The 18,411-nt window shown below is 37.9% G+C and overlaps 2 protein-coding genes across 3 annotated transcripts; one reads left to right on the top strand and one right to left on the bottom strand.

The window, feature by feature from the left end:
* Positions 1 to 1,184: 1,184 nt before the first annotated feature.
* Positions 1,185 to 12,709, bottom strand: zhx2a (zinc fingers and homeoboxes 2a). Its single transcript, XM_089117678.1, has 3 exons — positions 12,548 to 12,709; positions 9,653 to 9,747; positions 1,185 to 3,764 (listed from the first exon to the last, which is right to left on the bottom strand). The coding sequence occupies exon 3, from the start codon at positions 3,607 to 3,609 to the stop codon at positions 1,195 to 1,197; it is 2,415 nt and encodes an 804-aa protein (XP_088973804.1). The 5' UTR covers positions 3,610 to 3,764; positions 9,653 to 9,747; positions 12,548 to 12,709; the 3' UTR covers positions 1,185 to 1,194.
* Positions 12,710 to 14,484: 1,775 nt separating this feature from the next.
* LOC120484545 (protein lifeguard 1) lies at positions 14,485 to 17,520 on the top strand. 2 transcript variants are annotated; one of them, XM_039679772.2, is made up of 10 exons: positions 14,485 to 15,072; positions 15,278 to 15,507; positions 15,641 to 15,719; positions 15,888 to 15,941; positions 16,040 to 16,130; positions 16,215 to 16,252; positions 16,376 to 16,463; positions 16,589 to 16,678; positions 16,757 to 16,804; positions 17,020 to 17,520. In XM_039679772.2, the coding sequence occupies exons 2-10, from the start codon at positions 15,297 to 15,299 to the stop codon at positions 17,167 to 17,169; spliced, it is 849 nt and encodes a 282-aa protein (XP_039535706.2). In that variant the 5' UTR covers positions 14,485 to 15,072; positions 15,278 to 15,296; the 3' UTR covers positions 17,170 to 17,520. The 2 variants fall into 2 exon arrangements, with proteins under 2 accessions (XP_039535706.2, XP_039535705.2); XM_039679771.2 differs by having other exon boundaries at positions 14,486 to 15,072; positions 15,267 to 15,507.
* The last annotated feature ends 891 nt before the right edge of the window (positions 17,521 to 18,411 follow it).

The following is an 18,411-nucleotide window of genomic DNA, read 5'->3' as shown; positions in this document are numbered from 1 at the left end:
TGCTTTCAATCATTTGTGTTTTATTGAATTACAGCAGACTGGTTCTTATAAAGAGCAAGCAGGTTTCTTGGTAGCAGTACAGTATTCCTGATACATGTCTGAACATGACACTAAAAGCAGCAGCAGGAAAAAGAAATACACTTAAACGAGCTGAAAGCAGTTCACAGCTGAATAGTGGAAAATGGAACTATGCCTTGAATACCAGGAAAAGCCAAGATAAGTATAATTTTGAAGTTACTGTAATATTGCCAAAAAATAGCCTATGACTACAAATAAACATGTGCTGTGCATCACTGTATTGTATTGATTTTGTCCACCATGTGGCTCTACCCCTTGGCGATTAGGTACAGTATGAGATGGCAGGCAAAGTGTTTATGGTCCAAAGAAAAGTCCATAATATCACCTCGTTTTCTGGAATGAGATGTTTTTTTATCAAAGCACCGCTTGTGTGTGTGTGTGTGAGTCCACTTGAAATGTTAAGTGCCATCGTGGACCACATTGTGTTTTATAACAGCTTCACCAGCAGGTGGGTTGATTTTTTGTCCACACAAAAATGATTGAACATTCCATTATAAGGGTCAAAGGAAATGTCTTGGGACTCCTATTATAAATGTAACAAAAGTCTCATCTTCAAAAAAGTTTACAAATCTGTTAAGTACAGAAAAAAATATTTACAAGGGCCCTTTTAAAAAACAAACACATAACAACAAAGCAGTCAAACTTTGGCACTCCATGGTCACCCTCTGGACAGCGTTTCACAGATGCTCCCAGTCCATCTTGTCTCTGATAACCTCAGAGTCCAGATATGAGATCATTGGTTCCATACACGACAACAAAGGTCATTCCTTAATCATCAGGCCCATGTAGTTCAGTCATAGCAGCCTGTTTTCTTCTGCAACAGAACAAGCAACAAATGCCACTTGACTCACATAAATTATGGATGGAGGCTTGAAAGAAAAACGAAAATCGACACTGCCCCCTTCCAAACTAACACATAATTTGGGCTCGGCTCAATGTTAAGCTGTTTTTCTAAAGGCTAAATTACAGACTGCTGACATCCTGGGTGTCTTATAGCCACATCTGCTGCATTATCATGGGAAGCAGCTATTACTCCGAGAAAGCAACTGTCTTGCTCCTCCATTCAAAACATCAACCAGCTAGTTAAAATAAAATAAGACTATTACCTTTACAACTTCATCCTGTCACTCGGTGTTCTGCTGACAGCACTTCAAGGTCTCGTGCCACTTTCTGTGCATCATAGTCTTTGCTGTCAATGTCAGCTGCCAAGGAAACCCACCTCTTACCATCTACACTTCCCTGCCCATGTTCCTTGCTTTTGCTGATATCAGGCATGTTGTGGCCCAGTTTACTGGTGAACCATTCTACTATGTCCTGGTTGGTTAGTTTTGGCTGCTCTGCAAGCTTCTCAAAACCCTCCCCTTTTTGTACCTTTGCCTCTTGAAAATGCCTTTCTAGGACACTCTGTGTCTGATCTGTGATCAACAAGCTGTTTTGTCCATTCTGTCTTTTGTTGCTAAGACTTTGAAATTGCTCCATCCAATCCAAAGTTCCATTCTTCAGAGCAGATCTGTTGTCCTTAAACCAGCGGACAATTTCAGTACGAGCTAGCCCTGTTTGGATTTCTAGTTGGTTGTACTCCTCTGGTGAGGGCCACTGGGTTTGTGCAAACACGTCTTTAAGGAGGCAGAGAGACTTGCCATCAATGGCCTCTGGACACACTGAGGACGTGAGAACGGAAATAGGCGAGTCCCTGACTCTGCTGTCCTGCTCATGGACTCCATTCAATGTACCCCTTTGAAGGTGATGCTCAAACCTTTTCAAACCCATCGAGTTGAGCAAGGCTTGCTCCAGGTTGTCACGTAGTGCACGGCGCTCCGCAAACCAGCAATCGATTTCATTTTTGGAGAGCCTGGTGTCGGCTACAAGGTTCTCCATCTCAGCCTGGGTTGGAAAGCTAGTCCTCTGGAAACTTTCCTCTAACTTTTTCATTTGCTCAGAGGATTTGCCTTTAACTCTCTCTAGTAGTGGAAACTGTGTGGCGACAGGCTTATGTGGTTGGCTGTCCTTTGAAGAGAAGTCTGTTTTAATCTGTTGCACTGCCTTATGGTTTCCATGGCGCTGATCGCTGAACCATTTTTTGATCTCTCCCCAGGAGAGGCCAGTCGTCTCGATGAGACGATACACTTCTTCATCATCAGGAAACTGGCACTGAGCATAGCTAGTGGTCAGCTCTCTAATCTGATCAGGGGTTTTCTCACAATCTGAAAAAAGACTTGGTGTTGGAGAGACAGACTTTGGAGTACTCTGAACGGACTGGATTATTGAAGGCCTCTTTATCTCTGGGGCAACCAGTGGTGCTGTATGGGGCCTCTTGACACCCTGTGCTAATTGATTTGTGACTGTTAGTGTGAGAGGAGAACAGGTCGAATTTGAGCCATTGGCAACTGGTGCCAACACTAGGCCAGATTGTCCAAGGACATGGCAAGAGACAGTCTGGATAAGCGGCTGTGAAGCTTTAGTGGACTGAGCTAACTGAGCAGGAAAGACAGTGAATGCTTGTTGAACAGACTGAATCGTTCCATTGAACATTTTCTTTCGTGCTTCCTCAACTTCCTCAGGAGACCAGCTGATTCCTTGTTTTAGTCGTTGGGTAGTGAACCATACTTTAATTTGTTCTTCAGGGTGTTTGGAGGCTGCAGTAAGCCAAGAGAGCTCTGCTTGAGTAGGGTACGGAAATTTGTTGAAGGAGGTGATGAGAGTCAAGTTGCCATCTAACGAGGGGTTGTATTTTGAAGTGTTCAAGGGGACGGCGATTTTTGGTACTAAGTTGTAGTTAGGTGGGCGTTGCAGAGATGGCATTATATGAGAGAGGCCATCTTTAAGAGTTGCATCTGGGATTATCACAGTCCCGTTCACATTCACTGCAGTAATTTGCTTTTTCGGGAGATCTTGAGGGAGTTTGTCCAGCGGACTATCGTCTTGTAACCGTAAACTGTCTGCTTTGGACTTAGCCAGCTTAACAGTAGTGGATTTGTTTGAAGGAAAAGCAGTTAAGTCCTCTCCTGACTGAGGGCTGGTTGTATCATAGATGACTGCACAGTTTGAACCTTCGATTGTCTGTTCTAGAATGGTCTGACTGTTTAATTTGATTCTCTTGAACTTGAAGTTGCACTCCCCAGGATGGCACTTCTCATTGTGTTCTGTCAAAGAATCAAACTTTTTTGTGTTAAAGTTGCATACTGCACACAAGTAAAGTGGGTTAAGTATAACATTGGGGTGGTTGGAATCAACATGGTCTTTGAACTCGGTGAGGTTTTGTGTGGAAAAGGGACAGTATTTGCACTCATAGCCTCCCTGGAGCTTCCTCTGTGGTCGCGTTTTCACGTCAGGTTTCTCTACCTCTGTTGCTTCCTGCATAGAGTTTACAGAACCCTTCCTCTCTGTACAGTCCTCACTAGAAGACACATGTGATGATCCATTCTCTTCTGTACCGTCCACACAAGAATCCGTTTCTTCTGGATCGTCTGCAGTCACCAAGTCATCTGGTCGGATCATGCAGGGGGTTGTAGACTTTCTTCGACTAGCCATGGTCAGGGAGTAAGACGGTACAGTGCAGGGGGACTCTTGTGATGGGCAATGGGCAGGTCTTTGTCTGGTGGAGGATCGGTAAAGGATGTTTCAGCTGACTGTGAATGTCAGCTCCAATGGAAGACTTCATGAGACTTCATCCCAGACCACAAAGCCTATTTAAAACAAGAAAAGGGGAAATGAAGCAGGACAGATTATTAAGCATGAGAATTAAGGTATAATCTACGTAGGTATGAACTATAGCCTATATGTATAACAATCACTCTGGTGCTTAAGGAGGTCAGACACAGGACATAAAGAAAACAAAGATTCTCTATAATTAGGCGTTATTTGTAGCCTGATATTCTAAAAACTGCATTCAAGTGGATTGACCAACAACCAATCAGAGCAACGCAGTAAGTGACATATGTTGAGCACACTAGTTGTCAACAGAACGCACTCAAGCTGGAGGAAGAAGTAGTAAAATAATGAGTGTTGCTTCTTTTACTTGGTCTTCCATGAGTGCGACCAAAGGAGAAACCACAACGACCACAGGGTTTTCATTGCGTTTTATCTTCTTAGCGACCATCGGCGCCAGCTGATAAATTAAACTTTTGCCAAATCCAGTAGGAAAGCATCCCGTAGCAAGGAATCTATACATCTCAATTCTCCAGCTGCAGTCATCTTTGAGGGAAACCAGTTCAACCCAAGTGCTCTTTGATAACGTGATGATTGCGTAACTGCAGATCATCTGTCCATCATTGTATAAATCCCGTCCTGGCAATTTGATTGGCCCGACGATTTCTGAACCAATCATAATTACTCCTCAATGGATCGAGTCCAGACTGAACTTCCTGACCAAAAAATGTTGTTGGCGAGGTTGTTCTTGAAACATTGGCTTTAATCAAGTTGTCGTCTACAATATACACGTCCCTTGCCAGGAATTTTGTAAAAGGTCGATCTTGGAAAACGTGCAACATCAGCTGCGGTGTGCAAAGAAAGACTCATAGAAAACAAAAACAATAGTTTTGATTTTAGGATACTGCATGTGTTATGTCTGCCTCATCTAGTGTGTGACTGCCTTAAGACGCTTTATTTGAAAATCCAGTTTGACAGCTGAACAAAAAAAGACTTTCCGGTCACTGTGTGACATTGCAATGTGATTAGATAGATGTCTATCAACACAAAAGGTATCAGCTTTTTAACTGTTAATTGTCACTTCAAGACTACAGATCCTCATTAAAATTTAAGCTGAAGTGTTAAGGCTCCTGCATGAAAGCATTAACACATAACACCCTAGTACTGTGTATTAAATAAGAGTCATCAAACAATATGGTGGTCAGTTCAGATGAGAGGGGCAAAAACATCCTGTGCTAGGCCGAAATTGTCCAGTCCAATAATAGCCTTCCTCAGGCCTGTGGTGCACTCAGCAGATCTCAGTACATTGGAGACTGATTAAATATGGATGGGACCTTGAGCATCTCATGTCACAGCTTCAACTCACTGTGAGAACACGAGTATAATGTAATCCTGGCAATTATTTGTTTCTTCTTTGAGAAAACTGTACTATGGGCAAAAAAGGACAACCAAAGTTCACAGAAAAGAAAAAAAAAATCAGCATTTTTACATTTAATTATGCAAACTGCTTTTATGAACTCATTTTCAAAGACAATTTATTTAATAATAAAAATAAAAATCAACAATATTGTATTATTTATTAGTATTTATATTGGTTCCCTCTAGAGGTTCTGCAATACAAGCAATAATAGGGAACAGGGAATAAGCAGCTACACGGAGGAAAAAAGATGGTTGCATAAAAACTAAAATTCACCTAAACCAGCCAGTACATTTATTACCTCATGGAAATCACTAAGAAAGGAGACACTCATGCACTCTCAATTTTAAGTGTTTGCCAACGGCTTGCAGCCAATAAAGAATGATAAAGCATGAGACCACTTAACTTATGATCACATAGTGTTCAATGTAAAACCATTTAAAAACAATTATTACTTGGCCTCAAGTCTCAATAGTCATTACGGACACTGATTGTTATGTACTTGTGGTTAAAACTGCTAAATGCAAATTACTAAAAACAAATTTTAAAAACAAACACTTTTTGCAACCTTAGAATTTCAGTGAAGGGATGTGACTGTCTGCTGACTACTGAAAATACGGAAGCCCTGAATCGCAACGGAAAAAAAAACTGTCAAAAAAAAAAAAAAAAATTCTAGTATTTCGATATTAAAGTCGAAACGATTAGAGATTACAGCCGAGACGTTTCGAGATTAAAGTCGAAACATTTTGAGAATAAAGTCTTCCATTGTGTGTGCATTCATAACAGTGCACATGTGTGTAAAGAAATGCAATGAAGTTGAATCAACATGAAATAGTAGCTTTTTACTTTGATTGGCCTTTCAACAAAACTTATGCTGCTAGTTCAGGCACACATTTATTTTCCTGTTGGTCCTTTGTAATGTCAATAAAATATATTGTACGTTAATTCTTTATGGGTCATTACTTAACATTACGTACTTTTAAAGCCAAGTATTTATAGTCACACACACAAAAAGATTCAGATAATCGATTTAGCATCGAATCGCAGTCCTTATGTAAATATAAATGTCTAATTCGGAGGTAATAAAAACATAACGGTTCATTGAGTAAGGTCTTTATACACTGAACACATAGTTATGGATCTTATATTGCATTTCTGTAAATAGATCCTCAAAAATCTCACACATTGCACCTTTAACCATTAACACAGGCTGGTAGTGGTGTTTAGCATGAACTACAGTTTCTGTACTGTTGGTTGCCTGTAGATTCAAATACATTGACATGCATGTTTCCAGGAGAGGATGTTGATGCGGAGCCGCTGTGAAAGGGCGGAGACTGAGCTCTGTTAATACTGTGGAGCACAGTGGGGGTGGGGGGGGAATTTGGGATTGAGGCAGAATTAATTTAAATCTCATCAAATGGGGCTCTAGAAGCCTGCAGCACTGCACAGATGTACACCGAGTGCTATTTTTCATGACAATACTGAGTCTGACTAAAAATGTTGAGTGTAATTGGTACAGATCACACCCCCTTCAACAATTTTAGACTCAAAATGTGGGCATTACTGACTCCTTTTGAATGTTAGAATGAGGTGACTGAGGTCTCTGTAAACACAGCAGAATGTATGCCTGAAGTTGAACAATATATTAATCTATAAAGATTATATTTCAAGGCTGTAGTAATAAGAACTAAAGATTTTTTAACAGAGAAAAAATAGTTTTTCTAAATGAGGATGGATGTAGGTGCATGCGAGAATGAAGTGGTTTTACAGAAGGCGAATGACACAGAGCTCAGAGCAAAGTCCTTTGGGTAGGTGTCCAGGCTTTCAGTGATTTGGGGTACCAAGGGACAGGCCTTGAAAAAGCTGAACTCATGCGTTGCCATAGAAACGGCCCAGCAGCAGGTGGGAGGGATTTTCTCCACAGACATCCAGATGAGGAACGTTCTGCATTCCTATTTTTGGCCGAGCCTGTTCTTTCGGGGTGAAACCCACACTGAGAGATTGTATTCATCCTATTAATTCTAGATTTGTATAGTTGTGTATGCTGATACATTTTTCATGAATCAGTATGAGTGGGTGCATTAATTATGCTTATTGAGTGCAAGCAAAACTAAAGTAAAAAAAAAAACCTAACATGTGCATCTTGTTTATACTAACACAGAAACAAAAATAAATGTCTGGGTGCAATAAACACCTAATTTCCCAACACTTTCAGCAAAACGATTAGTATGAAGAGTCTTCTTTAAAAAAAAAAAAAATCTTTTTCAACAACTGATTAGTAAAATGGGGTATTTATCTTTGCAGGGGAGAAAAAAACATTGATCGTCAACCTCATTCAGTCCGAAAAAATATAGATTTTCGAAACTGTTTACAAAGATTGCAACTTTTTCAACCCTGTTACCATTTTCCCCTCAGTAATAAAAATTTGAAACCAACTTCAAAATTAAGCATCAATGAAATTAACGATCAATTTCAGAAAGAGTCTAAAGTAATTTTAGAAATAAGATTTTTCAACAAAAGGAATCACAGTGCATCGGTTTGAAAATGGGCACTATTATGCAGGGAAAAACATGCTAAATTTTGACTTGAAGTAACCAGATACAGAGGGCATATTTCTGCTGTAAAGGCCTGACTCAGCAGCATACAGTGTCTTCAAAAGAAACCAAATCTCTGTATCCGACCACTAACTTATACGGCTGCTACCCCAGAGAGTTATGAAATACTCATGGAAAGGGTCACACTGAGGATCAAGAGATCAGGGTCATGTGTGAGCACTGAGTCTATGAGCTTCAGATGAAATACTTTGTTTAATAAAACGCTAATCTGGTAACACCGGCTGGTTAACATGACTGTGTATCTACACTACATTCGCTGGCAAATGTTTTCTTGAGCAACATTAAACAGGTTTTAATAATTCTAAAGAGCCACTATTGATCTGGCGACTTGATAACATTTATACAACATTAACTGCTGCCAGTTGAGTTCTGAAATGAATAGCAACATTTGTCTTCTTTGCTTTGTCTGAAATACTACATGAAAAAATACTTTTTGGCAGATTCTATGCCTGCCTGATATGTTCAACAACTGGTTTATCAGATTCGTACCACTGGACACTGATCACTGCTGTCAGCCATCTGTGAGTTTGAGTCACAACACACAAGAGGGCTGAATAACAGATCACACTAAGATCTAAAGCTCTGCATGACTCCACAATGACACCAACACAACCATTTTAGGGATGAGAAGAAAACTGGGAGGTAGAAAACTGATTGTGAATGAACTTGGTTCTCTTTTAGTTTATAGCTTTCCCCATTTGATCTAATGTATTACAACATGCTGATGTGAACGAGAAAATAAATCACAATTGTCTTGTCATGCACTGAATGCCACAGCTGACATGAGCTCTTTTTGGGAATTAGCAATATTTTTCTACCATATATTTATTAGAGATTGTTTTAATTGCTCTGTATCAGTCGATATTGAATATTTATTTATACACAATCATTTGCCCCATTTTTACGTTTAGATTATATAGGCCATCATCTAATGCTCAATTAAAGTTCAACTTTCAAATATTCATAATTTATACATTTAACCTAGCAATGATTATCTATTATATAGAAATTATATAGAAATTTCTATAAATATAAAATTATATAGAAATTCAATCTAGAAATGATCAAAACTAATTATAATAGTGTGATGACTAAATGCACTTGTATAATTTTAAATGATTGATTTTGATTTTATAGTAGTTTACATTTTTTTAGAGAAAACAAGGAATTTATCACTTATCAGACATAAAAAACTATTATCATTTATCTGTATGTCATAATTTTAATATCCCTAGATCATTTGCATCTAACCAAATCTCTGAGTTCTTTGTGCATGTGTATGCTGTCTGTGTTTTCAATGTTAATCAAACAACAAAAGATCACTTTAAATAGCCTTTGAAACTTTAATAATGATTCTATTAATTTCTTTAGTAAGGATTATATGAAATGTTGAATTACATTTGATTACTTTATTCAATTTCTGCACCTAACTATGTAAGACCAACCTGAAAAGCACTTTTATATTTGTATATTTGCTCTATTGTATTTATTTGTGCTGTTACTTATAGTTTGACTATTTGTCTTTTTTTGTCTTTATTTTTATGTCTGTGTGTGTGTGGGGGGGGGGGACATATTATAAGCAGAGAACTGAAAGATAAGCGAGACATGAGGTGTGGGTAAATTCTTCACCTTTGATGTTATAGTTTTGCATGAAAATGGCCCATCTTCACTGACTAGCATTTGTCTTTTCATTGGAACAAGCACATCCTAATCTATTATCTGTCTATCTCAAAGTCTGAATCCTGTAAAGGATGAAAGCTTATTTAATTACATAGCTTCACTGAATTATTCAAAGCATGGTTTATCACTGCAGTACAAACATCACTGTAGTGCTCAGTTTGGACTCTATATCACTGACTGTATCATCACAAATCTTTGTAAATTAGCAACCCACCTGTCAATGATCGCCTTTTAGAGCACAATATCTGTAAGGTCCTATGTGACAAATTTTCCTCCTCTGTCACCTTTTTTTACCCAGCTTCTTCTGACCTGTAAAAAAAAAAAAAAACAGTTTAGCAAGAGCTTAAATGTCATCATAAAAAAGCCTCAGAGAAAATAATAATCTCTCCAGAGTGACACTCCTCATGACAGATAATGTTGACTGCAGGCCCTTATTTTATTTTCTCCTTACTGTAAGTTACAGGTCAGTGGATTCATAAGACAGTTTACAAACACATTGTTATGTCCCTGATTGAGCAACACCATCTTTCACAGTTTTATAATCGTTTAGTCGAACTAAAATGTATTCAACAGATCAGATACAAGGTGAATGTAGTTCAAGACTTTATAATGCAGCTGCTTGAAGCTAGCACATGAAAAGAAATAACCTCTATCACTCTTCTGAGTCATTTGCTAGAAATATTTATCATTCTACTCCTCAAAATTATGGTCAGTACAGTTAAATGCAGTCTCTCCATTACACCTTCAAAAGCTGGGTCACGACTGCAAAAGTAGGGCAGAATATTGGCAACTGAGAGGCTGCTCAACAGTGAGCGACTGCAAAAAGTTGAACTCTTCTCACGTCAAGAAAACAACATTCTCAAACTGATTGTTTTATTTTCTTTAGTTCAACTAAGAATCTGCTATGCTGAGGCACATCTGCATTGAAGCCCAGCTGCTTTCACTGCCACTCAACATGCTCGAATATGTAATCATAAACAAGTATGATCGCAAGTTATGACATGAATATGATCATGCATAGTGATGAATCATGATTTGTTGTACTCATTTATGCAGCATTTCTAATACGAAAACAGAGCAGTATGCCGCTTTAAACTGCAACTTAAGCTGGTAGCACACATCAGTTTTGACTCTCTCTTCCAGGACATGAATGCAAAAGGAAATTAATAGCTTTAGTAGTGATGACTAATAAATAACCTGGCTCCAATTTGAGGCCAGACTCCCTCACAAAGAGGCTCTGCTTTCAGTGGAGTCACCACCAGCACCGACAGAGAACACACAGCTTTCAAAGGAGCCCAGCCCACGGCTGTGACATCAGCGACTGTCGGCTTAGTCACCGACAGCACGAGCTACGAGGCAGAGGCAGCAGCAACCACCTCCTCAAAGACGTCAGCTCCTCACGAACGCGGGCAGCCATTTTGAATCCAGCCAGTCACCTGGCACAAACTGCATATTGAACCGGAGCAACTCAACCAGAGTTGTACTTTTGATGATACGTGTCACTACTTTACAAAAGTTGTCTTAGTCTTGTTCCATGAATAAAACTTTGTGATGAGAGATGTTTCCATACTACGGCCCACCAGGTGAACACAAATCATATTTTTGCAAGGCAGAGTGAGAATGTTTAGTTATTTCAAAATGGTATCAACGCAGAATAAACTTGTGATAATAAAAATGTATCAGAATGCCCTTCCAACAAACATAGTGTGTCATAGTGTGCATTTTATAAATATTCTGTTCAGTTCTACAAAGCCAAGTTAAGACAAATATCTACTCGGATTAAAAAAACAACATAGTAATTGATCAAGTAAGTTATTAAGAACTAGTCAATAAACCAGAGCAACCAAAGTGGCTCTCTCTCATTTAACATTATGCACTAAACTAAATAAAACTATATTATACTGTCCATGATATGATGTGGTCTAAACACAAGCAGTGTATTTTATACATAGTAATGAGATTTAATGGAAGGAGAAAAATGAGTAGTTTAGAAAATATATTTGCATGATGTTTGTTTGGGCCCCACAATTGTTATTTGACTTTATTCAATCTCAAGCAACCCCTCAGTTAAAACAGCTAGTTATTTTTCCAATCACCCATTAAACCTTATAAATAGTCTAAAAGTGATTATCAGAAGCTACATCATGAAAAGTAGGCAAGACCTGCTGGTCATGAGTAAACAGCCCGGGATGACTGACAGATGGGAAATCGGTCACTGTCCATGATATGGAATTCCATCTGACTGAAGACTGAAGCAAATATCACGCGTTAGGCCGCAAGTTTTACACACTCGAATCACAATATTCGCCGAGATGGTTTTTAGGCTAAGACACGTCAATTGCATGCTATATCGAGAATTTTAAACAACTCAGAACGGCACTTTTTATTAGCGTATTCAGCTTTCAGAAATGCACGTTTGCTCTATATAGGGTGCTTCGGCCCTCTTGTAGTGTGGATGCGACAATTTTGGGAACTATCACAGATGTGAACACACAGTGCTGCAATGTGGCTCGCGTCTGATGCGTGTGCCATGCAGTATGGTCGTGGAAGGCGTCACCACTGCCTACATCATACGACACCAAGCCGAAATCAAAGTAGTTGCGTGCCATGCTCACTTCATACAAGTGCATGAATTAACCATTATCGGTTCGAAATAGCATTCCGATCGTGGCTTTCAATTGAAAATATGGTTTTATTGAGGCAGAACAGACTCCAATAAAAAAATCACTTGGACCGACGTAACGCCATGTCGACATTGGTAGCCATATTTTGCTGCTTATTTCGACAGCAGAGAAGTAGACATGTTCTCGCGCCCATTACCGCTTAACTTTAACCATTCTATGAAACTTTCCGCAAGCCACACCAAATCACAGCGCTGGAAACGTTAAAACTGAGGTTATCGGGTCAGGTCGATGCGGTTATTCTGGTGCTCACTTTCTACGATATACCTTGAGTAAACAAAGTTCAGCTGAAATAAACAACTGACATCAGAAGCGCTTTACGGCATGTTTCAGTCGACTACTTATTGTGAGCCTTCAAGCGCACGCAACTTTAAGGTTTGTTTGTTATTTTTCCAAACGACACAAATAATTCAGCCATTCTTACCTACCTATTACCAACAGGAAACGTTGGGATGTGAGGTTAATGACAGCACGCGTCCAAAATTGCGTACTTTTCCACGTGTACGGCCAATAGAAGCGTACGATTGTAATGATTCTGCCGAATCCTAAAGACAACAGCCGAAAAAAATTGGCGATCACAGGGGGATCTACGCCAAAACCCACATGATCAACTACGTCAGCAGACGTATTTGCATACGATACAAGACGCCGTTCCATCCCGACTTTGGGAATGAATTCTTAAAAGCAAAAAGTTAGAAAATCGCCAATGGCAAGCGCTGGCTTCGAGTGCAAGAGCAGCAGTTCACTTCGCCCCGTGCTTCCTTCTTTGAGATGATTAAACCACTGTTGTTTTGACGTCCCCTGCGTGAGTTTCCCAGGTCATTGAATATTAAGCACTCTGGCGACGGCCAGTGGGAGAACGATTTCTCTCTCGTTCTCTTCTCTCTCCTCCCATCCTCGTCTCTCTATCCCCTCTCTCCCGCCCTTCCTCTTCGCATCCCCTCACACTTTTTGCCTGTAGGCTTGCTATGGCTGTGCACTATGATTGTGCATCAAAACAAACAGGACAACTTCTACAACGAGACACATGAAGAAACTCGTGGAAGAATATCGACGTTGCTATGGGAACCCACCTAGTAGATTTTCACCAAGTTTGTAACAGCTCGTCATACAAAGAACAAAACCGAAAACATTAAAATACGCGCAAAAGCCAGGAAAAGAGTAACAGACAACTTCTTTCTTGGGAAAAATTCTCCAGTGTCCTGGCTTTTGAAACCTGCGGATGATGCAGCAGTGGGGTATGAATCCTGCTGCATAACCTATGAATTATTCATTAATCAGGACCTATCCGCCATGGGTGTTTGGCTATATTTACATACAAATGAGTAGCTAATGAATTATTAATGACCATTTTCTTGATCTTTGTTTTTTTCCCCCGTTCATTTATGGATACATGTTTAATTCATGATTTAGGTAGCACACCTGAACATTTAGGCTAGTTGTTGTCAGTATATTTAACGCCATCTACAGGATATGCAATGTAATGTTTAATGGGTTGTGGTTACACTGTAAAAGATAAAAACGGAACATGTACTGCTGATTTTCTACCATGGACACCCAGGGATTTTAGACAAATTCCCATTAACCCTAAAACACAACACAACGTAATGTGTACGCTAAAAAAAACAAAAAAAAAAACAGGTAAAGCTCCAAAAAGTATCACGACAGTTGTGTATACTACTTATGTACTATATTTCAAGTAATAAAAGATTTCGGTAACACTTTACAATACGGGTGCAATAAGCATTAATTCATGCTTAACTAATGCACAGATAATACTGAATTAATGTGTAACTAATGATTATTTAAGCTATTCATTAAGGATTCTCACATTGGGAACTAATTAAGAGTCTGTAGGGTTAATGTATTTGTTCATTCATGAATTGTTATTAACTAAATATGTAATTGTCGATTAATTCCATAATAACTCATTTTTTAACTAACAGTGTTAATTCATATGTTAATTACCAGAATGAGCCAAAGCCTTGTATTTCAACTTCCAGATAATGACAGGTACACTAATATGCATTAATACATGATTAATTACTTCATTGTTAGTGCAAATTCATGTGAAATTACTACAATTACTAAATGACTAGTTAAGAATGATGTGCCCCAACAAGTAAAGTCATAACATAATGATACCTTTGCAAATCATTAGCTAATGATTAATTAAAGCAGACAACTGGAAGTTGAAGTGCATAGCTTTGACTAATTGTGGTAATTAACACATTAATTTACACTATTAGTTAATAAAATATGTTATTAAGGAATTAATAAGCAATGACACATTGAATTAATAGCAATTCATGTATTACTTAATCTATTAATCATATAGACTCTATAGTTGCGGATGCAGTAATCATTAATTGATGTTTTAGTTCTTCATGAGTTATATATTAACTTGTGATTATCTGTGCATTAGTTAAGTATGAATTAATACATAAAAGTGCGCCTGTAATGTAAAGTGTTACCTAGATTTCTACAATTGCTTTGTGTGAGGAATATGTCCATTTCATTTTTGGAGCTTGCTTACTCTTATTGAACTGGAGAACATGGTGGCGAGTAAATAATAAAAAAATCTATAACTTTGGGGATGAATATCCCTTAAATTACATCACAAAGAGGTTGTCCTCTAAAATAAAGCATCATTTTTATTTTATTCATTTTTAGACAATTGTAGTTAAAAACAAAAATCACTCAGTTGGTACATCACTGTAAGTTGTGCATTTCATTGTGAAATTCATTCTTTGTTGAATTTTAAAACAAAAAATAACACACATAGCCTACATACACACACACACACACACACACACACATGAACTTGGCTCTCATGAATGTGTGTGAATTGATTTGATGGGCTTGGCAAAGTCCGTCCCCCAGGAGACAAACTGATCAAGCACAGACTTTGCCCTGCACAACTCACAACAGGAAGCAGAGTGATACTAAAAAGGTAAGTGGCAGTTTTAATGTAAAAAAAAGTTTAATGTAGATGGAAATTGTACCAATACAGAGAATCTGGCACCCTAAATGTTTAAATCTTTGTGACATGTCATTAGATAAAAATGCTGGCATTAAGCTTCTTTGTGTGGATTACATCTAAGCATCAGTTTCAGAGTTTATTCACTCTCAATTTTCTAAATTAAGTGTGTCTATAGGTTTGTTGAAAGACACAATATGAACACAGAGCAGTCTCCCCCTCCGTACAACCCCTATTACCCTCCGCAACATCCTAATGCAACGCAGTTCAATGCTGGGCAACCCACCGCTGGCATGATGCCCCCCGTTGTTGAACAAGTCAACATGGGGATTCCAGACAGCGCTCCCCCAGAGTACACCCTGGGCTTTGAGAATGAGAACTGCTTTTCAGATGCAACCATAAGAAGAGGTCAGTGCTCTCTTGAAACTACATCTGTCTCTTAGCTATTTCAAACATAATGCGGTCAATGTTTCTTGATATACTAAATTAGAATTGTGTTTTTTGTGATTTTCTTTGTGTCATGTCTAAATGCGCTTCACAGGTTTCATAAGAAAAGTGTACCTGACACTTATGGTTCAACTATTAATAACTGTTGGAATCATCTGTGCTTTTCTTTTTTGGTGAGTAGACATTTATGTTTCCACACCTACTTCAATTAATTTCAATTCAAATAAAGTGTACTTAAGTATTACTGCATAAGCTTGAGCATCTTAGACTTGCATTTTAACTTTTTGATCTCTTGTTGTGTGTGTGTATTATTAATACACTCGTCCCTTTTTCCTATATAGGGAGACACTCAGGGACTGGGTAAAAGGCACATACTGGTTTACCTATACTATGATGTGAGCACTTCTCTTTTGTGTGTTCTGCATGTCCTAAATAATATGCATATGTGTGTTTAACTTACACTGACTTCTTTTGTTTGATTACGTTTCACAAGCGGTGTAACATTTGCTTTAATCATTGTGCTCATCTGTTGTGGTGACATCCGTCGGAAAGTTCCTTTAAACTTCATCTTCCTAGGGATCTTTGTAAGTAAATCACAAAACCACTGTGCTATGATGAGCATTCAATTGAATCCTTTTGTAAATGCTGACTGCTGTTTTCTCACACAGACAATTGCAGAAGGCCTTCTCCTTGGATCAGTTGTAGTGTGAGTGAAAAGCACAATTGAAACTGATTTAAATGCACTTCAATTACTCCAAGAAATTGAACTTTAACAATTGAACAATTTAGTTACACAGCCAGTGCTATAGAAACCGACATATCTTTTCAGGTACTATTCGGCCGATGCAGTGCTCTGGGCAGTGGGTGCAACTGCTTTGGTGTCTCTTGCACTGAGTTTGTTTTCATTGCAATCTAAAGTATGTACATTTATTACAAAACTGCAGTGACATTAGACTATATGTACTGTATTACTAAGTTTCAAATTAAAATGAATGATTTGTTAGGTAATCAAGTTTTTAAACCAGTCTTTACTTGTTTTTAGTGGGATTTCACAGCTGCTTCAGGAAGCATATGGGCAATCAGCTGGACGCTGTTTTCATTTGCATTGCTTTGTGCAATTCTGAGATCGCAGGTAAATCCACAAATTCCTTCTCTTATAAAAAAAATGTTTACTTGTTTATTCATTCATGCAAACTTTCATATTCCACAGTATTTGTACATCTTTTATGCATCGTTGGGAACTTTGGTCTTCTCTGTGGTAAATACACATCTTTCTTGCTTTATACGGAGCAGCTTTGTGTGTAAAGATAAATGATCCTTATGGGGGAAGTCATGAGTCATATCTGGACGTATAGTGTGTGCAATGAAGCTGAAACAGTATTAATATTATGTTCTCCCAACAATCTGTTATTGTCAGATTGCTGGTACCACTTTACTCCCATTATCTTACTGTCTCTCGCTTTCATTATCTAGTACCTGGTGATGGACACACAGCTCATACTGGGTGGAAAGCACAAATACAGCATCAATCCAGAAGAGTACATCTTTGCTGCTCTGAACTTGTACCTTGATATTATCACAATTTTCTTATTATTGCTTCAATTAATTGGAGTTTGTCGTTGATGTGGTTTATGATCATCATGATTTCTGACCCACTCGTCACCTGTCTCACATATCTTTTTGAGACACAATATTACCCTCTTTTTCTTCTTTCTTTTTTAACATGACTCCATTGTGTCTCTGTACCAAATTTAAAACAGTAAATCGGTAAAATATCAAACAGTTTAATAATAAAATAGCTATTAAGTAAAATAGCTATTGCATAGTTGCGAGTTGTTTTACAAGTAAATGAAGGGCAAAAAATGTTCCCCATTTTTTATAAACTTGACTCCATTGTGTCTGTAACATGTTGTAATAAATGTTCACTGTCATGCCACTGTACTTTAAGTTAAATTCATTAAAGTGGTGTCTCCATTTTATATGATTTTTAATAATTTGAGAACACTACAAATCCTTGAACAAATGCTATTTTAAGGGAGTGGCACATCTTACCCCACTACCCCCAATTATATATTTATAAATTAACTAATGCCTAATAATATAATATAATAGAATTTAAATATTTAGTTTAAATCAGTAAAATAGCTAAGAGTTTAATATTAGAATAGCTATTGAATTAAGTAAAATAACTATTACATAGCTGTGACTGAGTTATTTTAAAAGTAAAAGAAGGGCAATGTGATGTAGCCATGGTATAGGTTTTGAGAAATATTCTTACCCCCATTTTTTTATGAACATGATCCCATCATGTCTAATATGTTGTAATAGATGTTCACTGTCATGTACTTTAAGTTAAATTAATTAATTAAAGTGTCTATTATCCATTGGATATGGTTTTAATCATTTAAGAACACTAAAAATGCTAGAGCAATGCTATTTTAAGGGGGATGACACATCTTACCCCGCTCTCCCCAAATATTTATAAATTAATTCATTCTTATTAGCAACTGCAAAAACAGTAAATGTATTTTGTGCCATATGAATTAATATGAATTCCTTTCCATCAATTGCATACTACACAGAGAAAGTCCTTGCAGAAAAATTGGGAGGTTTTTGTGATTGTTGTGGGCAAAAATCCTTGATTATGCGGCCCGTTTTCTTTAAAAATGCGATGGAATATGCAGAATTTATGCAATTGTACATTGAAATTGCGGGAACTTGCAAAAACTGCAGTTTGATGAAAATAGAGGAAAAAAAGTTATTCCCCTACACCCTGTTCTCACTAAGCTACTACCTTGATGTAAAGAGTTATTTCTTATGACTTCCTTAAGCAAGCATATACTAGGCTACATCACAGAAAGTGCT

This window comes from Pimephales promelas, chromosome 12 (assembly GCF_988280905.1).
Source record: "Pimephales promelas chromosome 12, fPimPro1.hap1.1, whole genome shotgun sequence".
In the NCBI taxonomy this organism is placed as follows: domain Eukaryota; kingdom Metazoa; phylum Chordata; class Actinopteri; order Cypriniformes; family Leuciscidae; genus Pimephales; species Pimephales promelas.
This window is presented reverse-complemented; position numbering and strand designations above follow the sequence as displayed.